This window comes from Oenanthe melanoleuca, chromosome 2, assembly GCF_029582105.1.
Source record: "Oenanthe melanoleuca isolate GR-GAL-2019-014 chromosome 2, OMel1.0, whole genome shotgun sequence".
Taxonomy (NCBI): domain Eukaryota; kingdom Metazoa; phylum Chordata; class Aves; order Passeriformes; family Muscicapidae; genus Oenanthe; species Oenanthe melanoleuca.
In genome coordinates this window covers 85,799,822-85,827,756 of record NC_079335.1, presented here as the reverse complement: position 1 = coordinate 85,827,756, position 27,935 = coordinate 85,799,822, and the positions used below count along the sequence as shown (strand labels likewise).

Genomic DNA, 27,935 nt, shown 5'->3' with positions numbered 1-27,935 from the left:
AAGGCTCTCAACCACACAGGTTTCTCCCAGTGCGGGGAGGCTGTGAGAACAAGCAGGTGACACTTTTTAGTCACGTCACTTAACTGCATGCCTGGAAAGCACTTGGAGCTGCTGCTGGTGGGGAGGACTCTGTCAGACCCTCTGCAGAGCATCAACACTGCACTTCAGTAAAGGCTTTCACAATGGTGTAGATGGAACCATTCTTTTCCCCCAGGGTTTTAGGCACTGGATTCTTTCAAGAGCCATTTAATTATTTCGTTTTATTTCTGCTCAATCTGTATAGGAAGGCTTAGTAGAAGGACTGTTCATTTTGACAAGATTCCTCAGGGAAACTTCAAGACAAAATAGCAGTAATTTCTTCCACGTATAACTCACCAAGAAAAATAGCAGTGGAAATAAAGGGGTAATAAAATGGAAGATTATATTTTAAAAGCAATTCCTTAATACCAATGCACAGTGAATATATTTAATGTCATAAACATTGGTTTACTTAGGGAAGACATGAGGAAATGTCAGGAGCAAAGAGACTCATAGAGCTAAATTGAAATTAAAACTGGCAAGTGTAGGAGGAGAGGGGAGGGAGGGGGAAAGAGAATCCCTCTAGTGGGAGTCCCATGGTCCTGATGAAGACTTGATAGCTGTATCCCAGCTGTGTTTCCTGCTGGTAGGGCTGCCAAAGCACCTGCTAACCTGGTGGCCTTACTGGCTTTCTCTCTCCTTAGAGGGAGACAGATGAAGCAGAGACCTGCAGATAAATACACACATCTGCATTCCCTGGTGTGAACTTGCTTGCAGAGAGGAGACAAATCATAAAGTCCTGCTCCTCTGAACATGTGAGAGCTTTATTTCTGCTGAAACATCCAACATTGCTGGTCCTCAGGCTCTTGATCCACACAGCCCTACCTTTCTTCCCATCCTCTGGCTACACTCCTGGCTGATGACACCCTCTTTCTTCCAAGCACAAGGACACAGGCATTTCAGGGCTCTGCCTGCCACTGGCAGTGCCTTCCTTGCAGGACTGTCCCCAGGCCCCAGCTGAGAACTTGGTGTTGCTGTCTGGGGAGCTTGGCTGGGGCTCCTGCCCAGCCTGGGAGATGCTGCCTTCCAGGACAAAGAGGAAACTCCATCCAGCAGTTATCAGTATCTTTTCTGATTATAGATCTTTCCTCATGCCTCCACAACCAAGGTATGTTCTAAGGTGATTAAGAGACCACGGTGCCCAGGCTTGCAAACCAGCACAGTATTTTCTCACCTATACTTGTTCTGAACCTTCTGCACCCTGAAACCTCTAACACTCACTCAACTCTGCACAATTTTAGTTTAGTAGCAATGAGTTGCCCCTCAGACTTAATATACACCTGACTTTATGGTTTGTGATTGATGTGGTATCTATTCCCCAAGCTGATTTCTCTGCTTGCAGTGGGTCAGGCACATAAATCATGGCAGGTTTCAGGCTTGGACTTTAGGATAGAAACTCTCCCCTAGAAAATGTGTTGAAAATACTCCACTGGGCCCAGCTCTCAGCTGAGGATATTGGTGACACTGAGTGCAGGCATGGCTCAGTGTCCAGCACATATCCTTGCAGGTAGATGAGTCCTTCCCTCACACCAGGCAACCAGCCAGACACTGGGATCTTAAAAGCAAACTCCATTCCCATAAATTCATTTGTCCATAAATTTTATAGCCATGGGGATCTTTAGGACTCTCTGCTCTATCTTTTGCTTAATTGGAGCCAAAGAGGCTCATTCAATAAATTCTGTGTCGAGCTCAGAAATTGTGATTGAGCCATGGAGAAAGTTAGCCAAATATTGACATAAGACTAAAAGGAATGGGGAACATACCATATTAAAATCTTCTCATATTGGCTGTGTATCCTCATTTACCTTCTATCTTTGTAACAACTCACATGTCTCAGTTAAGTTTCTAGCTTTAGGTCTTTGATGCTTTTTTATTCTTTGCCTGTTTAATTAATTTTTTCTTCTCACCTCCCTCCAACCACCCCCACCCCCCGAAAAAAAATACAAAACAAAACAAAACAAAACTAAACACCCTTGTTTGAGATTTAATAGCTTGGTTTTCCAAGCTACCATCACTTATACTTCTCTCTACTGTTCCATGAGCATGCTACTGTTTTGTTGCTAAAAGCTGATTTATTTTATATTACCTACCATTTCATTTTAGTGTGAGAAGCCCTGGAGAGCTTAAAAAGAGCCTCTTGAAGGAGAGACAGCAGCCATTTAGACTGTATGGGAATTTTTGTGGTGCTTGTTCCTACAGATGACCCTGGCACAACAGATAGACACTTAAATGTTTACCTCAGCTGAGGCTCTGGTGCTTGGCCATCAAGGCCATGTTTTTGCCATAAGAATTGTGCCTTTGAGGAGTTAAATTACAGAGTTGAAATGACTGAATGATTTGGAGAAAATGCTGATCCCAGAGTTATACTGTACTGACTGGATTACTGGAGCTGTGTTTGGGCATTCAGGCATTAGGTCTTCTGTATTTGATTTTAATTCTCTTCATAACGTTGTTCTCTCTAATTTTTTACAAGGCAGAACTCTTGGGAAAGGAGAAAAGGAAAGCAATTATGAGAGAAACATATATTATACAGAAAGAAAAGCCTGGGGCATGATTACTTTTACAGCAGGCAGCTGCAGGATCCCATACATAACCAACAGCAATACAAAGCTCCCTTCCTTGTGATGCAGCAGATGTGGTTAGCAAAGACTTCGAGGAAGACTCAGGAATTTGGTGGGTATCAAACAGACCTGGGAATGTTCTTTTACAGTTTTTGTGTCCCTCAGGCTCACACTGGATCAAAAATGCACAAATTTCTGCCGGACAGAAGAGAGAAAAGCAGGCAGAAAGAGAAAAACCAGAGCTTGTGTTCATCACCTTATACAAACACTGTGTGAGAAAGATCCACTTCAAAAGTATAGGAAAATTGATGGCAAATGGGAACAATGAGGTAGGAAATAGAACTCTTTTAGCTGGAGAGAGCCCTTGACAATGAAAATTCAAATCAGGTTACTTCCACATCCCAAAGCAGCTGTGACCCTGAGCCTGCCCATCATTGCTTTTCCCAAAATCTTCCCCCATGCACAGACAACTTAGCTCTGTGTGAGCCCAAACTGAACCAGATTGCTCCACTTCTAGTGCTCAAATCACTACCACAAGAATTAGAGATCTGACTTGATGTTTATCATAAATAGATATTAAGTGTGACACTGAGTGTAAACCATGCAGCTGGAGTTAGTCTGAGCACAAGAATAATTCTTGCTACACATCGTGGCAGAAAAATCTGCTCTTGTGAGCCTCTGTCCTGCTCCTTCCTCTGAGAGACCACTGTGCTAATAAAAAATTTCTGGCTGCTAAGCCCAGTTTATATTCCATTTCCAATCTGTGAATGTTTTCACACTGACAGGCATTGGCTTCAGACTTCTTGCCTTACCCAGACCCTCAACCCATCAGCTTTGGGGCAATTCCTCAGACTGCTGTTCACATCTTCCATGAGAGCAGGTAACAGTGATGTTATTCTTTATCCTTCCCCTCTCCTTGCATCTTTCCTGACACAGCTGACTCCAGATGGTGCTTCTCAAACTGGAAATCTGGTCTATTCAGTATCTGGATTATCCCTGAAAGGAGAAGAGGAGGCTCTACAGACTCCTTTTGGCTTGCACAAAACAAAAGGACAACTTTCTCCTTTTCCTCCTGCTGATTTTTAAAATAGAGCTATTTGTTTTCTGTATTCTTATTCTGCTTGACTTAATGAGCCATTCTCCTCAAACACTTCACATTAACATGTTTATGTATTTTCTTGCCTGGCTGGGTTCTTTAATAGCATGCCTTTGGTTCAGGTGCTCCCAGCAGAGGCTGCTCTGCCAGGCTGCAGGAAACCCTCCATTCACTGCAGCTGTGTCTCCAATTTATGCTCTGTGACTGACTGCTTTTGGGGCAATTGCTCAACAGTAATAAGAAGGAATTGATAAAATGGGGTTTTTTTGTTCAGGACCTGTTCATACTGTGCTTTGGAGAGACTGGAATCTGTCTCATTCTTAGCAGGTTTTTTCTGCAGTATTAGCTGAAGATCCTAGCAAGGGGATTAATTAAGAGTAGAGTCTAGATTAAGATATCCTGCTAACCAAGAATGTGGCTAGGAAGGCTGATGCAGAGGGTACCAATAGGTTTGGGGGATAACCCTAAAAGGAAAACCATTTTAATTTTAAAGAAGTTTGGCAAGCCAATGCCATCCTTGCCAGAAAAGGGATGTCTGATCTGGCTTACTGACTCTGCTGAAGCCTGTTTCCAATGTCAGGCTCATTTCTTTGACAGTTGGTAGAAGATCTACACCTGCAGGGCTTTTCTTCTCTCTTTGCTCTTGTGCTGGGTAAACATGAGTTTTGACTGATGTAGCAGCCACAAGCAGGCAGGCAGTGAGAGTAAGCCTATCCACCATCCCTACATTGTTGAAAGCTTCCTGTGAAATTAGATTAGCACTTAAATGTTGTGTGGCAGAGCTTTATGTTCTAGGTTTTGTAAATGTTCTCAAGGAAAAAGGAAAAAAAAATCACTCCTCAAACTCTGTATCATTTAGGGACAATTATAGTATTGCCAGATTAATTACAGTGTTTCTACAGTGCTCTCCTCTGATTCTACTATTAGAACACAGCAGAAATCAGAGTCTGTTTTGACCTTTATTCAGAGCCTCCTGTTAAAGTGACTTTCACAACAGAACTCAATTTGTCACATTTTATTTGTACTTTAATTTTATTATTAACAGATTAATGAAGCTGGTAATGGATTTCCCAATGCTCCCTTTGGAAATGTGAACTGTGTCCCTTCCTTACATCAATCTGCTGTCAGCAGATGAAGTGCCTTTGCAAAATGCTATTAACTGTTACCAGAAGCAATTAGTCAAAATAGCAAGTCAGCTTCAAAAGGAGAGACTCCAGATTCCCTCAGTGTGTTAGGAAAAGCGCATTAGTAGGATTTAATCTCTCCAGCAGCCACAAGCTTTGGGCCCTGCAGTAGGTGTCTGGGTTAATGACACATAGAAATGTGAATGTATCAGACTTTAATTTGCTCGAAGGAGCAATGCCAGGTTAAAAAAAAAAGAATAATAAAAAAATCACTTTCCGGTGTCGTTAAACAGCAATCCCCACAGTGCCAGAAATGCCCACGCTCTGTTGTAAGATACTACCTCTGTGCCAGCCTTAAAAATCCATGAGTAAAATCCTGGCCTTCTCAAAGGCAGTAGGAGACTGCTTGTGACAATGCTGAGGCCAGGCTTTGTCTTCTTTGTCTTAATTTTCTGGCCCATACAAATATTTGAAAAATATTTCACATCACCTTCCAAAGCATCAAATTCCAACCCCTTCCCAGACAGCTTTTTTTTTATGCTGTGCCAGAAAGTCACAAGATAATTGCTAGTGAGACACACACAGCCCCCAGCTCCACTTCCCCCCTGGGAAGTGATGGTTTGGCATCATCATTGTTCTGACAGCTTTACTGTCTGGTCAGGGGGGCTGGAATGAGATGATCTTTAAGGTCCCTCCCAACCCAAGGCATTGTATGATTTGATGGGCCTGATGAAATTGTGTTACTGTGCACATACAGAACACAAGGTGTGCTCAGTAAATGGTCCCTAGTAGGAGGAGGTAAGGCTGAGGAACAAGGTAGCACTGGGTAAAGAGCCAGCAGTCCCCAGCTCCCTCATCATTGCTCCAGATGAACTGGCAGGGAGGAATATGGGGGATGGGAAGCATCTGGTTTAACATCCTACATGCTTAGCAAAAGTTTCAACCATGTGATTTGGTATTCCTACTGCTTTCCAGACTGGACATACCAACAATTGCCTGCCTTCTCTTTAAAGGATGGAAAAGGATGTTATCCATCACTATTTCCAGTGCATTTATAAGTACATGTGTATTGCATACAGGGGTCCAATTAAAGGGGGAAGGTCACAAAAACAAGAGAAATTCCACTGATACTGAAAATAAAAAAGATTTGTCCCCAGGAATGGGCAGTGAGCTTTCTGTCTCTATGCAGAAGGTTAATATTTTTCATGTCATTTGGCCCTTCAAACCCAGTCCCACCTCCTTTGGGTGGTTGCAGTGGCCCTGATGGCTGCCTGAGCTGCATCCAGGGGCAAACTCTGGGCTCAGTTCACATGCCCCCCACACAACCCTGCCATATGCCAATACTCCCACATTGGGGGTTTTTTTGGAGGCAAAGAAGAACTCAACACAGACCTTGAGGACATTTTTCCTCAAAGAAAACATAAACAGCTGAACCCCACCCAGGACTTGGACAAGCTACAGTCTGGATAAAAACCACCACCCTTTATTTTGCCAAGATCTCATTGATTAAGAATATGCAGCTCTAATGATTTTGCTGAGTGTTTGCAGAGTGTATTCCTGCTGGGTATTCTTCCCTCCACTGCCTTCAAGTGAGTATTCACTGTGCATAAGGTTAAAAGGGTGTTTTTTTTTCCCTCCAAGTGCAGAAGGATACAAAGAGAGTTAGAAATCCAAGACTAAAAAAAAGCCTGGCACAGTCCACTCTAAGATGTAAGAGCAGCACATCCTATCTTTCTTTGATATGAGCTAATGACAGCAAAAGACTGTCCTCTGGTCCCTCAGTCAGCTCCTTCCACTGATTGGAGAGAGAGCTTGTTGAAAAAACACAATGCCTTGTTCAAACACTCCCATAAAAATGGCCTTCTGACCATCCAAACACATTGTCTGTTGTCTTAAATCAAGCATGGCTCTTACACTTAAACATTAGGATTAAAAGGCATCCATTAAAAGGAGAGTTTAAAATTCTATTTTAAAAAAAGCACAGAAGCTTAAAAGACTAATTATTTGTGTAATCTTCTAGATCAAACGTTGTTGAAATAAAGACTTTAACTCCTTTATCAGATAAAACCTGTGTGTGAAGATTGCAAGGGGAGAAGAGACTATTAAGATAATCTAGTCTGACCCCATGACCTCAGGTTTTGGCATTTCACTGGTACAGGACCCTTTCAGTTGTTCATGTAACTATATGGAAAATTGAGTAAAACCATGGAGGATGCAATAGACTACATAAACTTGAAAAAAACAGACCATAGGTGCTCATGTTCCTTTAATTGTTGTGTTTGTAGGCAAGGCTCAGTGCTTAAAGGGATAGTCCAAGTTCTCTGCTGACACAGTTGGTGCAGGTCTTGCTGAAGCTCATGGATGTAATTTTCCATTGAGGATCTAGCCTGAGGAGCTCCCAACTGCAAGGGAGAACTAAGTACAAAAGTGCAAATACCTAGAAAGGACAATTTGCAGAAGTCTCTGGGTAAACTACCTTCCCAAAGTCTCTCTCAGTTTTTCTCCTTTTTGTCTATTTTTTATGACAAGTGCATAGGATTGTGTTCACTGTGCCAGTTTTCAGCAGGACAGGAGGGAGAAGCTGGGACACATTTCTTTGTGTGTGTCTTTTCTGATCTGTTCGAGCTGTCTGATGTCTTCATATCTAATACATTTGGGACTTTTGATCTGAGTTGGAGGATGTCTCAAGGAGTGATGATTCACAGGAAAACAGGATATCCACAGGGGAGCCAGTTGCCCAGTCCAGCAGAATTAATCAGCATTAGCTGTGTGAGCTCTTGCTCTGAAACACTGTAAATAAGAAAAGCGTCACAGGTTATTATAGGTATGGGAATAAACAAAGAAAGAAACACAATTTAAACCTCTAAGTGTCAAAAATGGTTTCTGAACCACCCACTTGATTTTTTGGTGGAGCAAAACTGGTGTCCAGATGAAAACATGACTTCTGTTTTGCAAAGAGGCACCGTTTCAACATTTGCTTCTGTTCTGGCACCTAGACTGTTTTTGCAAACCAGAGACACACCTAACAGGTGTGTAACAGTCTGAAACACAGACCTGCCTTCCTGTGCCCAAACAGCCTGGTTACAACGCTGTGCTCTCCCTGGCTTGCTCTGTCTTGCAGCTTGGTTTATCTTTCCCTCTTCTCTCCTGGCCTCGTTTCTGCCAGCAAGTGCCTGCAGGTGGCCTGGCCAGGGCACAGGAGCTTGGAGCAGCCTCCTGGGAAGGAGGTGTAACTGCTGCAGGTGCCCTTTCACCCAGGGACCCGAGGGACACACCTCCCTTGCTGTGCAGTCCCTGGCTGATAGAGGAGGGAGCTGGTACTGCACTAGAGGATGGTCACTGCATCTTCCCTGGCACCTCTTGGGGGCAGAGACTGCCACCACTGCAGTGTCAGTAGCTGAGTGTAGAAGAAATGGGCAGCACCATCTCCTCCTCATGCTCACATGTCCAGGATGAAGCCCTTGTGATTGTGTTGTACAGAGTATGGTCACTCTGGACATAGTGTTCCTGAAGGATACTAACCTTGTTAGATCCTGTGCAGGACAGCTGGGTGTCAGAAGGGCAGCTGCTCAGGCTGGGGAATGTTTGAGCATTAGCAGAATCAGGGGATGTAGTAATTTTCTGTTCAAACAGGGAATTTTGGCTTCTTGTCAAAATTCCTTCTGATTAGTCAAAAATTTCTGTCAAAAGATGCCTTTTAATCCTTCATGTTGACTTGATTTGACTTGATCATAAGGGATGGGAAGGGTTAAGTCTCAAGATGATGGCTTTCCACTCAAGTGCCTCAGGTCTGGGTAGGTCCTGCTCATAGAATCGTGTTTCTGTTGGAAGGGACCTTTTAAAGGTCTTCTATTCCATCCCCCCTGCAATGATGACAAACTTCTTTTTCAAAATCTGCTCCTGCTCAAGGCCCAGCACTGAGCAAAATCCCTACTGGTGCTCCTTGTCCTTGTGCTCCTGGGAGTGGGTGGATGTTCTTGGGGATGCTCCCTCCGTGCTGTGTCCCTCACTGCATGTTCACATCCAGGGATCTGTGAAAAACCCCTCGTGAAAGTGGGGCTGCAATGGGGATGAGTTCTGTGCCAACAGGAGGGCTCTGAACTCACTTCCATACCGGGGCTAGAGTAGGAAGATAATGGGGTGGAAAACAGCTCTTAGTGGTCAGTGATTTTAATGGAGAGCTTATTACACAGATGGAACTGTCATTCCATGCTCTCTTTCTCAGAAGGAGGAATCCAACCCTAAAGTATTTAAGCAACAATACCAAAACACCTCAGACCTGAATGACCTGCAAATGGAACTTCTGAAGCCCAAAGGGATGTTGTAACTGCCTAAACTCAACAAAAAGAGGAAATGCTGGGGGCATTTGACTTTCCAAACAGCCTTCAGCTGGCCCATTTCCAGCACAAATGCCTCACGCATGGTAATGGATTTCAAATACACTAAAGAGCACAGCCACAAAAACCAAACAAGCCTTAACATTTGACCTTATTGGGGAAAACAAGCCTACAATTACCAAGGAAAACTAAGCATGCCTAGCTAATTGACTCATCTTAGAACTCCAAGTTTTGTTTCCATGACTGAACCATAGGAATGTAAAGCCTTGCCATCTTTCAGCCAGCATGGTTTCCTTAGATCTTGTGGAATATCTGAAAATCACCAATCACCTCCTAACATTCTGAGTAGTCTGTTCAGTATAAAGAGGAGAAATGTACAGACAAACATAAATAGCAACAACACCCTTTTTTTTTTTTTTTTTTTTGATTTAACATTCCTGGAACAAAACATGAACATCAAATCAACGAATTACACGCTGTTACACTCTTGTTGCTGTATGCTCATCCACCCATGAACATTCCATATAAAATTACCTAATAATCGATTTGAAGTACTTTATTGTAGCATGTTTTCATCCTAAGTCAGTAACAGAATTAGCAGTCCAGGGTCTACACCTAAGACAGGGGTTTTATCCTCAAAGATATAAGCCAGAAATGGTGTTAAGCCTGTGCTGGTTTTAGATATCATTTAAAAAGACCATCTGTAGGTGCTGAGACTCCTTACAGGGAACAGAAATTTCCCTAAGACATGGGAAGACAATTCTAATAATGTTTTTTTTAGTCATTCATAATGTAACATTCACAATTGGAGACTGGCCAGAAGTCACCTAAGATGGGTGACACTTTGTGCTCACATGGAAAACCAGGAAAGGAAGGAAAGGATTCCCTGCTATGAGATGGTCATACTGGTCTCAGAGGATCTTTCCAAAGCAACTGAAGCTGTGGCCCATCAGATAAGTCAGCTGAAGGTATCTTGAGTGAGCACTCTCACTTGTGGATTGTTTGGTTTCCATGGCTCTTGGCAAGTCACTCATGCTAAAACTCTGGATTTTTTATTTTGTTTTGATTAAACTGTCCCAATGTTAAATACATGTTTGAAGGGCAGTTTACAGGTTTAAACTGCAGTGTTTATGAAAGCTTAGTGTGGATTATCTTGCAAAAAATGAGGACTTCTGGAGTAAGTTATATAGTGACAAATTAATTTTATATTGTTTAACTGCATGCCAGTAAACTCAAGGCGAGATAAATCTGTTAGGAAACCATACAGAATGTTTAGCTAAGTGTAAGGCATGGTGTGTCTGTTTCATGGTGCATTTCTGGCTTTGAGGTGGACCATATTGTGTTCAGCCTAGTAGGCTGTCTGAGATGAAATGCATGTGATGGGCACATGAATTTGTATGCAATACACTGCTGTCAGACTTTCTGCCAGGGGACTGGCAGATATGGACCAACTGTGGGCTGCTCTAGCCTCAGGGCATAATTTACAGCAACCTGAACTTCAGCAAATTACTTGAGAAAGAAAGGGACAAAGATGTGCACAGCAGCAGTAACCAAAGCACGGCAGAGCATCCCTGCACCTACAAAGTTTGCTTTATTTCAGCTGTGGTCCAGAAGCTGGGAGTTGCATCTGGGGATGTAATGCTACAGGTCAAGAGATCTGAGGGCAGGTACATTGAACATGTCTCTCTGGTTTAGTTCTTGACCTAAGAAGTGACAGGTAGGCCAGGCTGTAGCTTATTAAAGCCTCAACAAGAAACACAGCCACATTTAATAGAGTACATGTTCCAAAACCATTATTATTATTATATGGACATGATGCCTCCAAAATCAGGGACCTACATCACCAACAAACATCATGCATTGCAAGGAGATACCAAGTAAGGTCTAAGTTGAAAGAGCCACAGGCCACTGGCCACTAATTCTTTTTCTAGTGAGGGCTTTTGGCAGATCACAGGGAAGCATCTGCATGGATCCCACAGAGCTGGCTGTGCCCTGTCTGTACTCCGGCTGTATTTGTACCCAGCCTTTAGCTGGCACCTGCTTGCACCCTCCTGATGGGAATAGGTTGTGAGAAGATGCCAGAAGATGCCTGGGTACTCTGAGGAGCAGCACTTGTTCTGGCTTTTTAATGTTTAAACAGCTGTGCTGGATTTGCCAGAGGGTGTCTGACAGAGTCGTTAAAAACTGATCCCTGAGTAAACAGCCCAGTGTTATTTACTCCGACTCAGCTGTGATAATTCACACCATCTGAAGTGCAGCCTAATCTTGCACTGGCAGGTCTCTGAGATGTCTGCTACCACTTTGAACAGAAAGATCCTTGGGAATCAAGGGGAATGTGATGACTCAAGACAATAAAAGATACAATGCAATTTAAAACAAAAGGAATTAATTCAGAATGAAAATGTAATTGCTAATGCAGAAGTCACAGGTTTGTGCTCATGCAGGACACCTGTGTGTGCTGACATATTTATAGATGTTGGCTACAGGCACGAACAGAGAAGGTCTGGTCACACTGTTAGTTTGTTTCTTCCTCTTGTTGCACACGATGTAAAGGCAACTCAAGGAATATCCATTTGGAAACATCCTAGAGGGAAGGGAAACAGGACCACAGTCACATTCAGGACCACAGTCTTCTAGAAAACTGCCATTTCCTCCAACCTTGATGTGAACACTAGATATATCTGCAACTACCTGCTAATAGTAGAGCTCTTGCTTCAAATGTGGCTTATCTGCTTTGTCTGGGTAAGTGATGATTCAGTATTTGTCCTCAGATCTCTTGACCTGCAGATTTACTTCCCCAGAAGCAAATCCTATCTTCTGGGACTCATGGCTGAATCAGTGCTCACTCTCTTGGTCTTTTCTCTCGATTGTCCTGATATGAACTTACCAAATGACACATCTTAACATTCCTCTTTGTGACATATCTGTTGTCATGCCATTCTTACTCTTCAAGATATGCTTCCATCTTATCCTTGATGTCTTTAAAACACCTAGAATAGAAAAGACAGATGTAGATCACCCGATTCACCAGGCTGAATTTTCTGTTAAATTGGAGACTTCCTGGAATTAACCCTGAGCAGAATACGAGCGCACCACAAATTGCTTGTCAAGTAAATATTTAAGATGTGTATACAGTAAATCTCTGGAGTTTAGTAAAATGTGCAACAGCAATTCCTTACCCACTGCTGCCTTATAAAACTCAGGGAATTGGTAATAAGTTGTGATGGCATTCAAAATTTGGAGATAACTTTACTTTGCTGTAAAGCTGTCTGATTCTGTCATCTTTTTTTAGTCATGCTTTCAACAAATAAGCACAAATTAATAATCATAGTTCTAGTTTGCTGGTAGGTGTCCATTTCAAAGCAGCTAAAACTAATGCAAAATTTCTTGAGTTCATTAACTGCAAACCGCCACCTGATTCTACTAGAAAAAGCTTCAGGCTCTCAAAGCACAGGAATGTTTTGGTTCTAGCTTTGGCTGCTTGGCTAAGTTCACGTAAGTATAAATGATAATGGCACAAGACACGGTGACACCACTGCTACACTCATAAAAAGAACACACAGATGCACAGTGACACTTGGCACGGGGGTGCACGTAAGACACTCACAAATTTGGAGTCCGGCGCTGCGGGGAGCCCTCCCCGGGCACTCTTAACTCCCATTAGGCTCAATGTGAGCTGAGAGTGCTTGGTGGCTCAGGTGCTCAGCAAGGCTCTGCACATTCATGTCAGAGACATTCCCCCTTCCTAGTGTGTGTGTGTTTCTAATTGCTAGATTAGTACAATTGCCTGATGATCACGAGTAATAGAAATGGCTTTCTGGTACTGAAGTGCTCTATCTGGAAGTTAATAAAGCTCATTCAACATCGCCTACAGTTTTACAACACGCCGTAATGGAATAATGTAGGGAGTGCAACGTGAGCACTGTACAAAAGCCAGGGAAAAGTTAAAAATGGATCTAGGGTAGTGCTGCTTTTGAATGTGAGCAGTGCAAGGTATGAATTACTTCCTTGAGATGGATACAGGAGTTAATCTGTGAACAATGCAGCCCAGCTCACATTCAAGTTCACTCCCTTTTTTTTTTCCCCAGGTTTGCTTCCCATCCTTTTCTTCCAGTTGTTTTATATGTGCTCCTCCTTGTTAATTCCATAAAAGTGATCATGCTTTTAATTTACACCTTCCAGTTTCCTACTGGAATTTGGCTATTAAAAGGGTTATAAAAACTTCTGTAACAATATGATAACAGCATATTACACATGGACACAGCATGGAACCAAGTCTACTTAAAAATTACAGCATGAATCCCAAGTCATTTTGAAACTTCTAGGAATGTGTAGCCCTGTAACTTGTCAGACATGTCTCCTGCCATATTTGGAAGGCCTCAGCAATTCAGTGATAATTTTACATTGCTTTCACTACGTGCAAACAGAGGAGTGTTAAATTTCTTTTTCCGGGATCCAGCCACGTTTTGTATGCCCAGCATGACAGGTCTGTTGTTAAAATGGCATTTTAGCTGTATGTGTGTAAAACCTCTAGTCCCCTCTTCTTTCCCTTTATGAATAAGACAAAGTTCTATTTAGGGAGAAAATGGCTTTTGTCTACCTGTAAATAAAGATCTCCTGAAACGCAGTCTCATAAGAGGTTGATGGTAATCAGTAGTGCCAAATCCTCATTACAGCAGTGGCATTTTCACCAACTGTATGGCAGATTTCGCAATTAACACACAAAGAATTATTCCTTTCTTGTGTAACAACATTTTAATGTCAGTAAAAAGTGGTTTTATAGTTCAAGATTACAAATAAAAAGTATTTCATCTTGACTCTTTTGCCATTTTCCCTCAGGCAAGTCTTCAGATTTTAGGAAAAAACCACGAGGTGGATGGGTGCTCACTCTACAGAAAGCTGAGGGACTCCCTCCCCACTCTGCAATTGCCAGATGTTTTGAAATGGAAGATTTTACTGCAAGTAAAGTCTGATGAGTTACTCTCTCTCCCATGGCAAGTGAAACCACAGGGGCTTTTACCACCACCAGATCCTTTCAAGCTGAACCAGCTGGAAGGGCACTGAAAGGAACAAGTCAAGCACCTCTCTAGCTACAGGGCTGCATCAAAAAGGCACAACATAAGCAATGGTAAAGTCAGTAAACAAAATTTTACTGTAATATTTTGTAACACAGATACTGTATTTCTCTTTGAAGTGTAAAGCTACCGTCTTACACAAGAAAGATGGACAGACCCTTTTCCAAGACTAATATGGATACAATAAATATGGAGTTTTACATACTAGATCTGTACACAGAAACTTTGTCCCACAGCCATAAAAATTTACATTTAACAGTGCAACATATAATTTAATCCTTTATTTATCTGACATAGGATGTTTACTTACTAAACACAAGCAACTACCTGGTTTTAATATACATATTTTATATATATATATTTTATATATATATATTCAACAATCTGTACAGGTTTCTAAACATAAAACTCCAAAAAGGCACAATTGTCTATACAACATGTACAAAAATGGCTGGAGCTGACAAGAAACGACAATTATTGGTCAAGAGTTCATGATTGCACGAGGATTAGTAATGGGTTTGTGTCAGAAAAATGTGCTTTAAGGAAAGGAAGGTTTGCAAAGAAACCTGCAAGTGTTATAAAAAAAACCCAAAAAACCCTAAAAATAAAACCACAATGAAAAACAAAGACTAGGTCGCTATTACGAGTCTATCCTCATCGTCACTGCTGCCATCGCTAAACTGCACCGTGCTCTGCCGCTGGGGCGGGGCGGCTGCCCGGGGTACCTGTCTGTCCGGGGTGACAGTTCGGTGCACCGGGGACTTGCTTAACGCGCTGGGATTCACCTTGGAGCGGGGCTCTGCCCTCTTCGCCGGGAGGGCAGCGAGGTCACGCTTTGGCTTGCTGGGGTTCGTGAGGTCAGTCTTTTCAGGATCAGTTTTCCCGGGGTTGCTCAGCGGGGCGGGCTCGGCGTGGCTCTTCCCGCCGTACCGCTGGCCGCCTGCCTGGGGAGAGGCATCCCGGCCGGGCTCGGCCGCGGGGAAGCCGCCGGGAGCCGGCTCCAGCTGGGCCTCGCCGGCTTTGGAGCCCGCGGCGGGCGGCTCGGAGGCGCCGTGCGCCTCGGCGGGGCTGACGGAGGGGATGAGGGTGGGCAGGGCGATGTTGAGGATCTGCAGGCCGGGCAGGTGTCCCTGCGGGCTGGGGGTGCCCTGCGGGGCCGCGCCCGCCGCCAGCACCTGCAGGCCCACGGCGTTGAGGGTAATTCCCGGAGGGCGCATCTGCGGGGCGAGGTTGGTGTTGGCCAGGCCCAGGATGTTCACCGTCTCCATGCCCAGCGGCGGCAGAGGCTGCAGGCTGGGCGTGCCGAGCCCCTGGATGCCTGGCACGCTCACCTGGCCGATGGGAATGCACGGCACCACGCTGTTCACCTCGGCGACTCCCACGGGATTGGCGGCGCCGCCGGCGGCCGCGCCGCCCGTCTCGCCGAGGGCGCTGGTAGTCCTGTGAATCACGCTCACAGCCGGGATGGTGAGCTGCACCGGCCCCGCCTGGATGGGAACAAAGGTGGAGTAGGTGGCCAGGCCGGCAGGCACCACCTGGATGCCCCCGACGGGCACCATGCCGTAGGGAGCCTTGGCTTGCTGCTGCGAGTGCAGGGGCAGGTGGCTGAAGAGGTGAGTCTGGGGAGCTCTGGGCTCGGCCGCCGGCTTCTCCTCCGGGATTTCGCTGTAGGGTGAGGGCACCGTGCTCGGCATGCTGCGGTCTGCCGGCGAGGACGGGGAGCTGATGGAGGGCGTGCTCTGCGAGAGAACCACACAGTTGTGTTAATGTGGCAGTCACAGCTGCCCTTCAGTGACATGAAAACACAAGGGAGCTGGGAGTGCTTCCCAGGCCCCCTTTTAAGAAAGAACAACACAATGGTTCATAGTATATAGTGCTCAGCTTAAACAATGAACTGATTTCCTTCCTTTCTTTTTTCACCTCCTTCCTCACCCACTAATTGCATTTTCCTCTCCTAATCACCCTTGCCTAATTTCTCTCAAACACTAGTGCTCAAAAACATTGCTGAATATCTTTTGCACATGTTTTAAGTGCGAGAAGACTGGAGAAGTGTTTTATGTGGAAATCACCCCAGGCGAGAAGGTTAAATAAGCATAAGCTGGCATTTTTTATGCACTGGTTTTGATGCACAATGAAGGCATTACAGCCTCTGGCAGGCAGAGGCAGCATCACGGCACATTTGTCATAGCTGCTTCTAATGTGGCAGACAGGGTACACAATGACAAGAGATGGCTGACAGCTACAGCTCCTGCAGAGGTGGAGGTGATAGGTGGGTGCTGGAGTGAGATGTGGGACCCACATTCCATCGCTGCCTCAGCTCACTGTGATTTATTTGGTGCACACATCTGCATTTATAATGCTATTTCTATCCTCCCTCTTCTTCTCCTACAGCCTGTCACTGACCAAGGCTTGCAACTCCTTTCCTAGAGCCTCCTAAAACAAGTAATCCGAAAGTGCAATTGCAATCTCACAGTTATCTTTTTGTTTTAGGCACATTCATCACACATGCACACACTGGTGCAAACTTACCTAGTTTTTACAGTCCTAACACTCAAAAATTCTCTAGAGCAGGCAAAAAACTCAAAACCAGACAGAAATGCTTTTGAAATCTGCTGGTAGAAAATGTACTGGCAAAGGGAGAACATGATTAACTGGCTATGCAGTGCCGATCTGTCTAAATGAGAAGATGGGTGTGAGAAAGAATCCAGCATCTTTCTCAGAACTGACACCTCACAAGAGATCCTGATAAACTGGTATGGATGCTTTCGAAGGAATGTACAACAGCCTTCCTGAGCTCTGTTGACTCCTTTTCTTGACTGCAAGGACTGGCATGCACAGCCTTTCACAATAGTAACAGACTGTAGATTAACCACTGGAGACACAGGCTAATGCTACTTTGGTCTGGGAAAGGAGAAGAAAAACTGAAAAGGAATTATTTCCTCGTATTACTTACATGACTTTTTTTTTTTTTTTTTTTAATATATATTAATGTAGACAATTATTAGAGCTATATAATTGAACACCATTCAACATTTTTAATTGCATGAATATTTACTTGAGGCTTCAGTGGTTCTACTTAATGAGGGAGTAAACTCAGTTAAATGTCCTTCAGGTATCCACTGGCAACAACGGAACCTAAACTCCAAATATTAGGACCCTACCCATTTTATGGCAGGCATATAGAGTGACCAGAGACCATTTTATTCTCTGTCACATTACAAACTTGCTCCAACATTTGCCACATGAACTTACACTTCCTACAGGCAGGGATGAACCTGTGTCAAACAATACAATACAGCAATAATTTTACTGTTTCTCCATGTCGACAGTTTGCTATCTTAAACTGTGTAAAATAAATAAATCCAGTAGTGTAAATTTTCAAAAGAAAAAAATCAAGTCACTAAGTACTTAAAACTCACTGAAATTTTTACTTTTCATGCTTTTGAAAATTTTCTGCTACTTTTTTTCAGTAACTGCACACAGTTAGGTTTAGGCTTGACTTGATGATCTCGAGAATTTTTTCCAACCTAAATGATTACATGGTTCTATATAGTATTTCTAAATATTGCATTCATCATGGAGAAGGCAGAGCTTTGATTACTCCTTTAATTAAACTATTTTGTATCTAATTTTTCTGAGCATTACTCTGAAAAGCCTGAATGTCTTCATGGTCTGTAGCAAGAATTCCAAACTTTCAAAAGCTGTCTTTAGGGTTAGTCTAGTAAGTGACTTGTACTATCCCTGTGACAGTCCATTAAAGCCATTGCTGAATTGAAAAAGGCTCAGCACCTGCCACTTCCCTCTGTGATTTCGTGGGCATAGTTTTAAAAAAATCAGTTGTCAAAATTACTGAACGCTCCCACAGACCTGCACACAGACTGACCTCACCTTCCTGCACACTGCTTTGAAAAGCTGTGTGTCTAACATGTGCATGGGCAAAATCCATCCATTTCTGATTCAGCTTGGAGAAAAGCTGAGAGCACTGGGAGCTCAGGTCTCAGTCCTGTCTTCATCTCTCCTTTTGTTATTGTGCAAGGGCAATCTCCTAGTTTCTTTGAACATCTGGTGATCTTTCTAATTCTACTATTAAGCATTTTTGGAGGATAGATAAACAATGGCACCATTTATTTTTTTTTACACTAATAAGGCAAAAACTTTAATTTCCCTTTGGAATTACCAGTGATTGTATCACCATATTTCAGAGTGGAATGATTGCTGAATTCTATCACCTTCCCCTGAAAGCTTCATAACCATGTTCATATGTTCATTCCACATATTTGTTATTTCCTTATGATTTGTAGCACAAGCTACCAGCTTAGCAATCTACCAGCTGAGATAACCATATTACAAATAGACCTTTTAGGAAGAATACAATCAAATTAAGTAATTTGAAAAGCAATGCTCCTACAACATCTTTGTGTCTAGAGTCCTACATGTGCTCGGATTAATTTTAACACTTCTGAAAGACTCATCACCAAGAATTCTAAGAATGAAGCGAAAGGCAAACATGAAAAATCTCCAAAGAGATCTTTTCAGAAGGAGGACTCAAAATCCCACTGTCTCCCTGGTTTTAGACACTCCTACCTTTGTAAGAGCTGCAGTTGACATTAAAGAGTGGCCCAAGGCTGTATCTGGATCAGGGTAATCCACAGACATCTGGCGACCTGGAGATGCAGGAGCGATGTCCGTCAGCGCCGCATCAGCCCCGCAGGGACCCGCTACCCTCTCCTGGACTTTGCCCTCATGTGCCTCCTGAAGGGTGGACTCTGCTGGCGAGCTGGAGGTCCTGCTGACCGACTGCACTGTGCTAAGGACAGTCATCTTGGTGAGCAGGGCTTTTGGGAGACCATCCATGGAGTCCGTGTGCGCCCCCGTGAAGCAGTCCGGGAGCCGGATGTCGTCGTCGGTGCTGGCGGCGTCCTGCAGGCCGTGCCGAGAGGGGTGGTGCTGGGGGCTGGCTGTCACCGAGGGCGTTGTGGATAGCACTGACTCGGCCTGGCTGTCTTCATCATCGTCCTCATTGTCATTTTCATCTTCATCCCCACCGTCAGACTCCTCCACGTCGTATCCTGACCGGTCATAACCAAATCTTTGCTTCTCCCCTGCAAAAGTGCAAGGAGAAGTTGACAATGAAAGCTCTGGATGGACTGGGAAGGAAGCAGGAGAAAACAACTAAAACCACCCAAAAAACCACATGGTCCATGTATTTTCCGCTCACACCCCACTGCATCAAAGCAACAGGGAAGACCTAAATTTTTGTTTTTATTTTCCAGCTTACATACTTAACTACACAGCTACTTAATGTTTCATCTTCTGCTTCTGTGTTGTTTTTAATCTTCTGGATTTGGCCGTTTTCCTTCATGCCATTTGTAACCATTTGCTCTAAGTCACCCTTCACTCTTGTGCTCAGGGAGCAGTGAGCAGATTCCTGGTTCATTAGGTTCCCTGTGCTGATGTGTGGGGCTGCTCTGTCAGCCTTAGCAGTGGGATATTCTCTGGCTGGTTCTGACTCATAAGTGGGTGTCCTTGTACCTAAGATGAATCATGGCTGCAAAGGTTTTTGAAGGATTCAAACAGAAAGACTGGAGGCTCTTAGTCAAGAATCTGCCTCGTTAACAGGCAAAAGAGACCAAAATTAGACCTTACTAGATTTCTTCACTTCACAGATGTTTAGAAAGGTTTATTACAAAATTACCCGGGATGTCCCAGGAGCCAAGAAGCATTAATTGTATCAGAACTCACCTCTTACCTATGAATCTTTGTTTTGCATAAAAAAAGCCCTCCTGACTTCAAGCCTAAAAAGCCAAACCTCTGTCTAGGGCTAAATTTCTCTACAAAATGTAGTTCTACTACAGCTTTTCACCTTCTTTTGTATCTAACTTGGAAAGAAAGAGTCATCTTTAGTAAAGCGACAGAAAATTCCATCTGCTCTGTCTGATTCCAAGCCAGACTGTCTGGGATCATATTTTATAAAAGACAAAATGCTTTGAATACATTAATATTTTGTATTTGATTAAAGGTCTGTCTCTTGAGCTGTCCAAAAAAGCATATCAGCATAAAAATCATTTGGCTCTGTAATACCAAAGATGTCAGATAAAATCTCAGAGATGCTGTTCTAGGGAAATTTACACAGCAACTTACCATCAAAATGAACAATTCTGAAAAAAATCAGACCCTGAAAAGAATTTGAATATACTGCCTATACTTTAGTCTGCTAAGTTACCAAAACCCAAACTAACATTTTGAACACCAGATAAAATAAATGGGTTTAATTGAGCTACCTTTCAGTAAGTTACCCATCATTATAAACCTTTATGGTTTCAAATGAGCAATGCAATTAGGAACTAATAGCTTCTTTGAAAAAATCCCTCTGTAATGACTTTCCTCCTCTTTGCCTACACAATAATTTGTACTTAGTTAAATATGGAAACTAGATTTCCTACATTTACTACAGCAGATGTGAACATGTCAGAGTTATTAAAAATACCCCATATCCTCCAGGTCATTGGAATGATCCTAACAAAAATATTTATCAGAATTTTAAATAGTCCTAATTTATGTAATTCTCATCTACAGACAAAGCTGTTCAAAATAGAAAATACACTTTAGTGGAAAAATTAATTCATTAACTTCCATTCCAAAATTATGGCACGTACAATTGTTAAAGATATTATTAACAGTAACGTGGAATGACTTAAATGTTTTTGGTATTTTCTTCTCTATAATTCTGTCATTTCTATTCTTCATATAAACAGTGTTTTATTGATAACTTGCAAAGCAGACACGTCTAAAATGTTAGAACATCTACATCTGTTTGATTTCTGAATGGAAACAAACACCTCTGCCTTCAATACCAATTACAAGCTAGAAGAGTTCCAGTGCTTGAGCTGGAGGACCATGGCTGTGAGAATATAAATTCCCAGTTGACTCTGAAGTTATATGGGAACTGCTGCTCCAGCTGGATGCCTGAAGTCTATGGGGTCTGATGGGACTCATCTGAGAATACTTGAAGAGCTGCTGATGTCATCACAAGAACTCTCTCGATGATTTTTGAGCAGTCTTGGGAACATGGAGAAGTCCTAGCTGACTGAAAGCTGACTAAAATGTCCCAGTTTTCAAGAAGGACAAGAAAGAGGACCCCAGAAAGTACAGACCAGTCAGTCCCATTTCTGTGCCTGGTAAAGTTATGGAGAGGATTATCCTGGGAAGTATTGAAAAACATCTGGAAGACAACACAGCCATTGGTCACAGCCAGCACAGCCTCATGAGAAGAAGAGTCCTGGTTATCAAACCTAATTTCTTGTATGGCAAGGTAACTCACCCAGCTGACCAAGGGAAGCCAGCTGATGTAACCTTTCTGGATTTCAGTAAACCTTTTGATAGGGTCTGTCACAGGATCCTTCTGGACAAACAGCACATCGTGGTGGGTGAACAAATGGCTCACAGGTCAGGCACAAAGGGCTGCAGTGAATGGGGTGACATCAGACTGGTGACCTGTCACTAGTGGGGTTCCACAGAGCCCCATCCTCAGCCCTGTGCTCTTCAACATCTTCATAAATGACTTGGATGCAGGACTGGAAGGGACACTGAGCAAGTTCACAGATACAAAACTGACAGGAGCTGCTGAACTCCCTTGAAGGCAGAGAGGTCCTGCAGAGAGACTCTGACAAATTAGAGATGGGCAATCCCCATCTGTATGAAATTCAGCAAGGGACAGTACCAGATACTGCCCCTGGAACAGAACAATTCTGGATTTACAGACTGGGGAATGGGAGGTTGGGGAGCAGTCCCATGGAAAGGGACCTGGGGGTCCTGGTCAGTGGCAAATTGAACACGAGCCAGCAGTGCCCTGGCAGCCAGGAGGGACATCCCTGTCCTGGGGGCATCAGGGACAGCATCACAGCTGGGCAAGGGAGGGGATTGTCCTGCTCTGCTCTGAGCTGGGGCAGCCTCACCTCCAGTGCTGGGGGCAGCTCTGGGTGCTGCAATATGAAAAAGATATCAAACTCTTAGAAAGCACTCACAGGAGGGTAAAAAAGATGGTGAAAGGCCTTGAGGAGAAGCTTTACAAGGAGAGACTGGTCTGTTTAACCTGGAGGAGACTGAGGGGAGATCTCACTGCAGCTACAACTTCTAGGGGAAGAAGAGCAGCAGGCACTGGTCTCTTTCCTGTGGTGACTTGTACAGGACTGAAGGGAATGGCCTGAAGCTGTGTCAGAGGAAGTTTAGGTTGGATATTAGAAAAGGTTTCTTCCCCCAGAGGGTGGTTGGGCACTGGAACAGACTCCTTAGGGAAGTGGTCACAGCACCAAACCTGAAAGAGTTCAAGAGGCATTTGGACAATGCACTCGGACACATGGTGTGACTCTTGGGGATGCTGCTGTACAGAGCCAGGAGCTGGACTTCAATGATCCTTGTGGGTCACTTCAACTCAGAATATTCTGTGATTCCCTCAATGCCTCTGTAACAGAAATTAAAGACTTCTTCATGTGTCATATCTAAAGGGTGACCTACAGGTTTCCTGCAACTCTTTAAATAATGCAGGGGGCATTGCAAAGTGTTGGAATTCACTCTGGACTCCCTCCTAAATTCAGTCAGTTACCAGTGTAACAACTATTCTCTATTCAATCCTACTGATTCTTTTCTTTTTCTCTCCCTCTCTCCACAAATTACATTTTCTATGAAAGCAGATGTCAATCATGAATGACTGTTTCTACTGGCAGGAGGAACTACCTGAAGTCATTAGACTGACTTGTGGCATTTGTAAAGCAAGGAAAACATAAGTGCAAACAGTGATTTAGAAGAAACTATCTTCTTTCAAATCAACACTTAAAAATGCTACCAGATTTACCAGCAAACGCTGCTTATGTAGGAATTTTCTGCATCCACCTTTCTACAACAAAGCCATGGAAAGAGAAAGGGAAACTGTGTGGAACACAGATTCCTTACATGCAGGAGTCCATGGGATATCATTTCCCTCTATTGTTTCCCTGTTTACCTCCACCCTTTGTGCACTTGCCAGCTTCTATTTGAGTGTGGTTACCTGGAGCCAGAGCCTGCAGTGTAGGCGAGGTGACAGCGATGAATGTGGTTCCCTTACTCCCACACCGCTTTGCAACATCAGATGAGAAAAAATAAGATTCCTGACTTGCTTGTTCTGGCAATGCACAAAGGAATGCTTTGCTCTGACTTTTATATCTGCATGCATGTTTGCTGAAACAAGAGGTGCCCAGACTTTTCCAATCAGTGATCCCACTAAGCACTGCTGTGGAGTTACAAGAGGACTGATGCTGTAGTTTTAAGCAGTACAAGACCCAGGCAGGGTTATGGGTATCCTCTGAAGGAGGCATCAGGCTGAGGCTGTGACCACTCCTTGTGGTGGAAGATTCTCTTTCAAGCAGTGTCTTTTTAACTAAGTAGTATTGGCTCCAATCCATTCTGATGATTGTACACTGCCTACTAAAGTGCCCTGGCAGTTTTAATTGGGGAAAAATTAATTCTTCACTTCCTATCTTGAACTATGCACAATTATAACCATATGCTTATATACATACATATAACTACAACAGACTCAATTTCCAGAGGGAGCAAAATTACTTCTGTGTTTAACTTTGTATGAGGTTGTAAAATGGTATATGGTATTTTCGAATGAAGGATGTATCATAAATTTAAAGGCTCCTAACATATGGAGAAATGGCTTTTGGCATGAAAGTTCAGTTTCTTTTTTAAAATTGAAAACAGGAAAAAAGTTTCACACTATTAAGTGAAGCCTTATGAAAGCTACTTCTCTTTCGAATCTGTAACTCAGCTCTCACTATTTTAACTGTTTAAGACAGCCTCAATGTTTTACAAAGAGCATTTTTGGAAGAGTAGGTGATGCCTTTCATCCTCTCTCAACTGCTGCAATCTTTTCTTTTAAATCCTTAGAAAGACTCTTTCTGCTTCCTGGGCTTCACAGGAGTAAGTGAATTTTACAGGCTTGAACTCTGCAGAAATTAGGAACAGCTGAAAATAAAGGCTTAATAGAAACACAGACAAAACTTTTGACTGGGGATTTTGTTCACATACAGCTACAATTATTTTTAAGAAAACTGAATTTTTTATCTTATGTATTGAAGTGTATACAAATCATAGGCAAAAATACCTTAATCCTTCATTTATTTTCTGTCAGTCCTCAGTTGGTCAGCTCTGCACTATGTTTGTGGTGTTGCTGTTGATCTTGTTGGACAAGGCTCTGTTATAGTGACATTTTACCCCAGAGCAGAAAAGAAAAAACTCCAAGTTCCTTAGCACAGTAGCATTAGCTGGAATTATCAGCATCCTAATACATTCATTTGTGAAGTGCCTGGGGCTGGTAAATCCACATACTGCTATTTCCAGCTGGTATACTATGAATTAGGTAACTGAAATATGTCTCCTTATGTACTTTGAAGTTTTTCATTTTATTAGAAGTTTTTCCTGCAGGAATCCTTACTGTACATGGTTTTAACAATAGTCATCTAATTATCATCATACTGCAAAATACTAAAACAAAGGTTCTTCAGAACCTCAACTTCCAGCTTTTAATTTTAATTGCAGTATCATTGCCACACGACCTGACTTACTGAGGACCTGCCACAGATTCAGCAATTTCTGTACCAAATCCAGTGATGAAGTTGAAAAGCTTATAATTTAGTCACATTTAGTTGTAACTTAATCATATTTAAGTAAATTGTCACATAAAGAGCAAAATGTTCATTTTCATTCTTTCAGTGGCAGGAAGACAGGAATGGTTTGAAAATACAAGTCTGGACTGCTCAGTTTTACAGATCCTTAAAGAAATGTGCAGTTATATAGACAAGTGTATGACTGCCATTAGCTCATGCAGATTAAAGACATAGCTTACTAAGTACCTATTCATTGTCTATTAGCATCTAAATCTAAATTTATTACATTTATTGGCTTTTAGCACCTAAGTAATATAAAGTAGTGTTTATTGTCTTAAGTTCTGCAAGTGTCTTCAGTTATGGACTGGCATTTACATCAAAGCATTTAAAAATAAAGCATCCATTTTATATTCTATATATTCTCCATCAAACTCAAGAAAAAATGTAGACTGTGGCAAGAAAGACAGTAGTTTCCAGCATGTCATTAATGATCATAGATTGAAAGTGAGGTCTGTATGTCATCAATTCACTCCATTCTAAACAATTACAACTTAGACTTGACTTTCACACGTTGTATTAGACTTGCAACAGATCATTCCACAACCATTCACACAAATTTAAACAGGGGTAAACAAGATACGGTTAAACAATGCCAGAATCTGTACCCCACCCTGCTGTCCTCCTGTCATTCTAAGCCTGTTCATAGGCTTCAATTATCTGATTTCAGTCTTCCTTCAGCTACTGTCCACTGCTCACCACCCTCTAACAGGACTCACAGTGACATCTACTGGGTTAAATTCAGACTGGTGATCACCAGGGCTCCTCAGAAATGAGAAGAAAATCTTTGGGTTTTTGACTTCCATTCTTAAGAGCACAGAAAGCAATGAAGTGAAACTACACCAAAAAGTAAGAGCAACTTCTGTTTAAAGAGATTATTTACACCTAAACTTTCTTAAGTAACTTGTTAATCAAGTCTAGCACTAGGTTGTCTAATGTCAGGCTGTGGGTGTAGGGCTTCAGCATGTCTAATGTACATCTAGCTGAAGAACAGATACTGATATTAACAAAAAAATTTAAAAAATAATTATTCTAAACTACACAGAACCAGCCTTCCATTCTCTTTGTAAAAGGAGGATATTATTGCAAAGATTTGCATTTATTTTCACTTCTTAAATGCAGGTTCACTGAAAACACAGACTAAGTCATGATTAAGATAATGAAGAGTCATTGAAACTCACTTAAAATCTACTGTAAGTAACGTATAGCTAATTAACTTAGAACTGTGGTCATAATACTGCAGAAAATGAAAGGTTTTTTTAACTGTGTGTGTGCGTGTAGATATCTATAAACAAGTATCTGAAACTTACAGTTAGGTAAAGTAATGAATATTTTGGGATAGAATTTCTGCACAGAAACCCCTTAAATGTTCTGCCCTTCTACTGATTTCATTATTAAAGAATTCTCTTGTGCAAGTTTACTTAGACATACCATACCATACCATACCATACCATACCATACCATACCATACCATACCATACCATACCATACCATACCATACCATACCATACCATACCATTCATACATTAGCTTATTACAAGTTTGAAGTTTTTAACTGGTTTAATTTGATCACAAATTATTGTTGTTTTTAAGACTGGATAGCAAAACGTTGTGTGAGCAGGGCCAAAGAGGATATCCCCAGTTGCAGTCTGTCACACTAAACAGTTCACCTCCTCTGACAATTTAATTCAGATATTAACATTCCTCACATTGTAACCCTGTATTTTGGTGACAAGAACATTCCACAGAGCAGAAGATGAAAGATAAATGGATGAGGGAATGGTTTTGAACACAAAAACCCAGGCCAGAAAGTATTTACTAATACCCAAATGATGACAAGTCCAAATACAAAGAATGCTATGTTAAAAGCTGTGAACACATACAGTCTTAGACAGCTAGAGAGCATCTTTCTTTTTTCCCGAGACACCACAGCACAACAAAATTTCAGCTTCTCAGATTACTGAAAAAACAGACTGTGTGTGTCTCTGCTCAGCATTGTGCATGAGTTTGCACTCCTGGTTCAGTTTGTATCCATTTAATCTGTACTGCTGTTGGTCACAGCTGGCTTCTCATATGAATCAAAAAAATTTTATATTCAAATAACTGTATTACCCAGCCTTTAAAAAAACCTACAAAAGACTGGAACTAGTGAATTCCTTCATAAATAAAAGGTTGGTGGCTTTCTTAAATTTCTGGGTAAATTCTCTAATTCATAGTGGAATTCTAGTGGAAGACATACAGCTTAGTTATTTTAAGCAAAGCTGCAGACATTTCTATTACTATAAGAATAATCAGTATTCCAAATGTTCAGATAATGAATTAGGTGGAGACAGACAGATAGACAGAAAGACATTCTACAGGTCAGGAAATGGGCCAATTTCACACAGTCTTCAGGAAGAAGGTTTTTTTTCTGAGGTCATAATTATTTCTTATCAGTTTTTTCTGCACCTTCTTCTACTGCTTCTCACGTTGCCTTCCAGCTGAGACAAGCGATGGGAGCAGATAGGCCACTCTCCAAGAGACAAAACATTTTTAACAACCAAATCCCAAAAATTCATGCATTTGAAGATGTTGTTTTTTAAAATACCTGAAGGGTATGTGGCACAACTGTGCCAGCAATGCATGCCAGAGGGCAGAGGGGTGCAGAGGCCAAACTGCAACACTGCAAGAGCAGCTCAGTACCTTAGTGGGTGATGTGCTGCTGCCAGGGCTGTCCCTGGAGCCCAGACCTGGCACGAGGGGTGCTGGCCCCAGTGTGAGCTCTGCTGCTCTGCCCTGGGGAAAGGGCAGCCAAAGAGGTGGCTGAAGCTGATTCAAACACTGCCTAAAATTAGCATGTTCAGGATTTCAGAGAGGGCAACTGAACCACATTTAAAAAAACACATGTGCAAATACGTCACTTTTCTTCCCCTCCTGATTCTGACTTAAAAATAGGCTGACAAGAAAGATTCTGAATTATCA

General features: G+C 42.5%; 1 protein-coding gene across 4 annotated transcripts in view; it reads right to left on the bottom strand.

Moving 5' to 3' along the window:
• Window positions 1-14,325: 14,325 nt before the first annotated feature.
• The window catches only part of HIVEP1 (HIVEP zinc finger 1), a 118,283-nt gene continuing 104,673 nt past the window's right edge, over window positions 14,326-27,935 (bottom strand). For all 4 annotated transcript variants that reach the window (XM_056483260.1, XM_056483259.1, XM_056483262.1 and 1 more), the window contains 2 exons: window positions 18,856-19,373; window positions 14,326-16,010 (listed from right to left, as the gene is read on the bottom strand). In XM_056483260.1, the coding sequence (XP_056339235.1) occupies window positions 14,901-16,010; window positions 18,856-19,373 (1,628 nt within the window). In that variant the 3' untranslated portion in view covers window positions 14,326-14,900. The remainder of the gene's footprint in view (window positions 16,011-18,855; window positions 19,374-27,935) is intronic.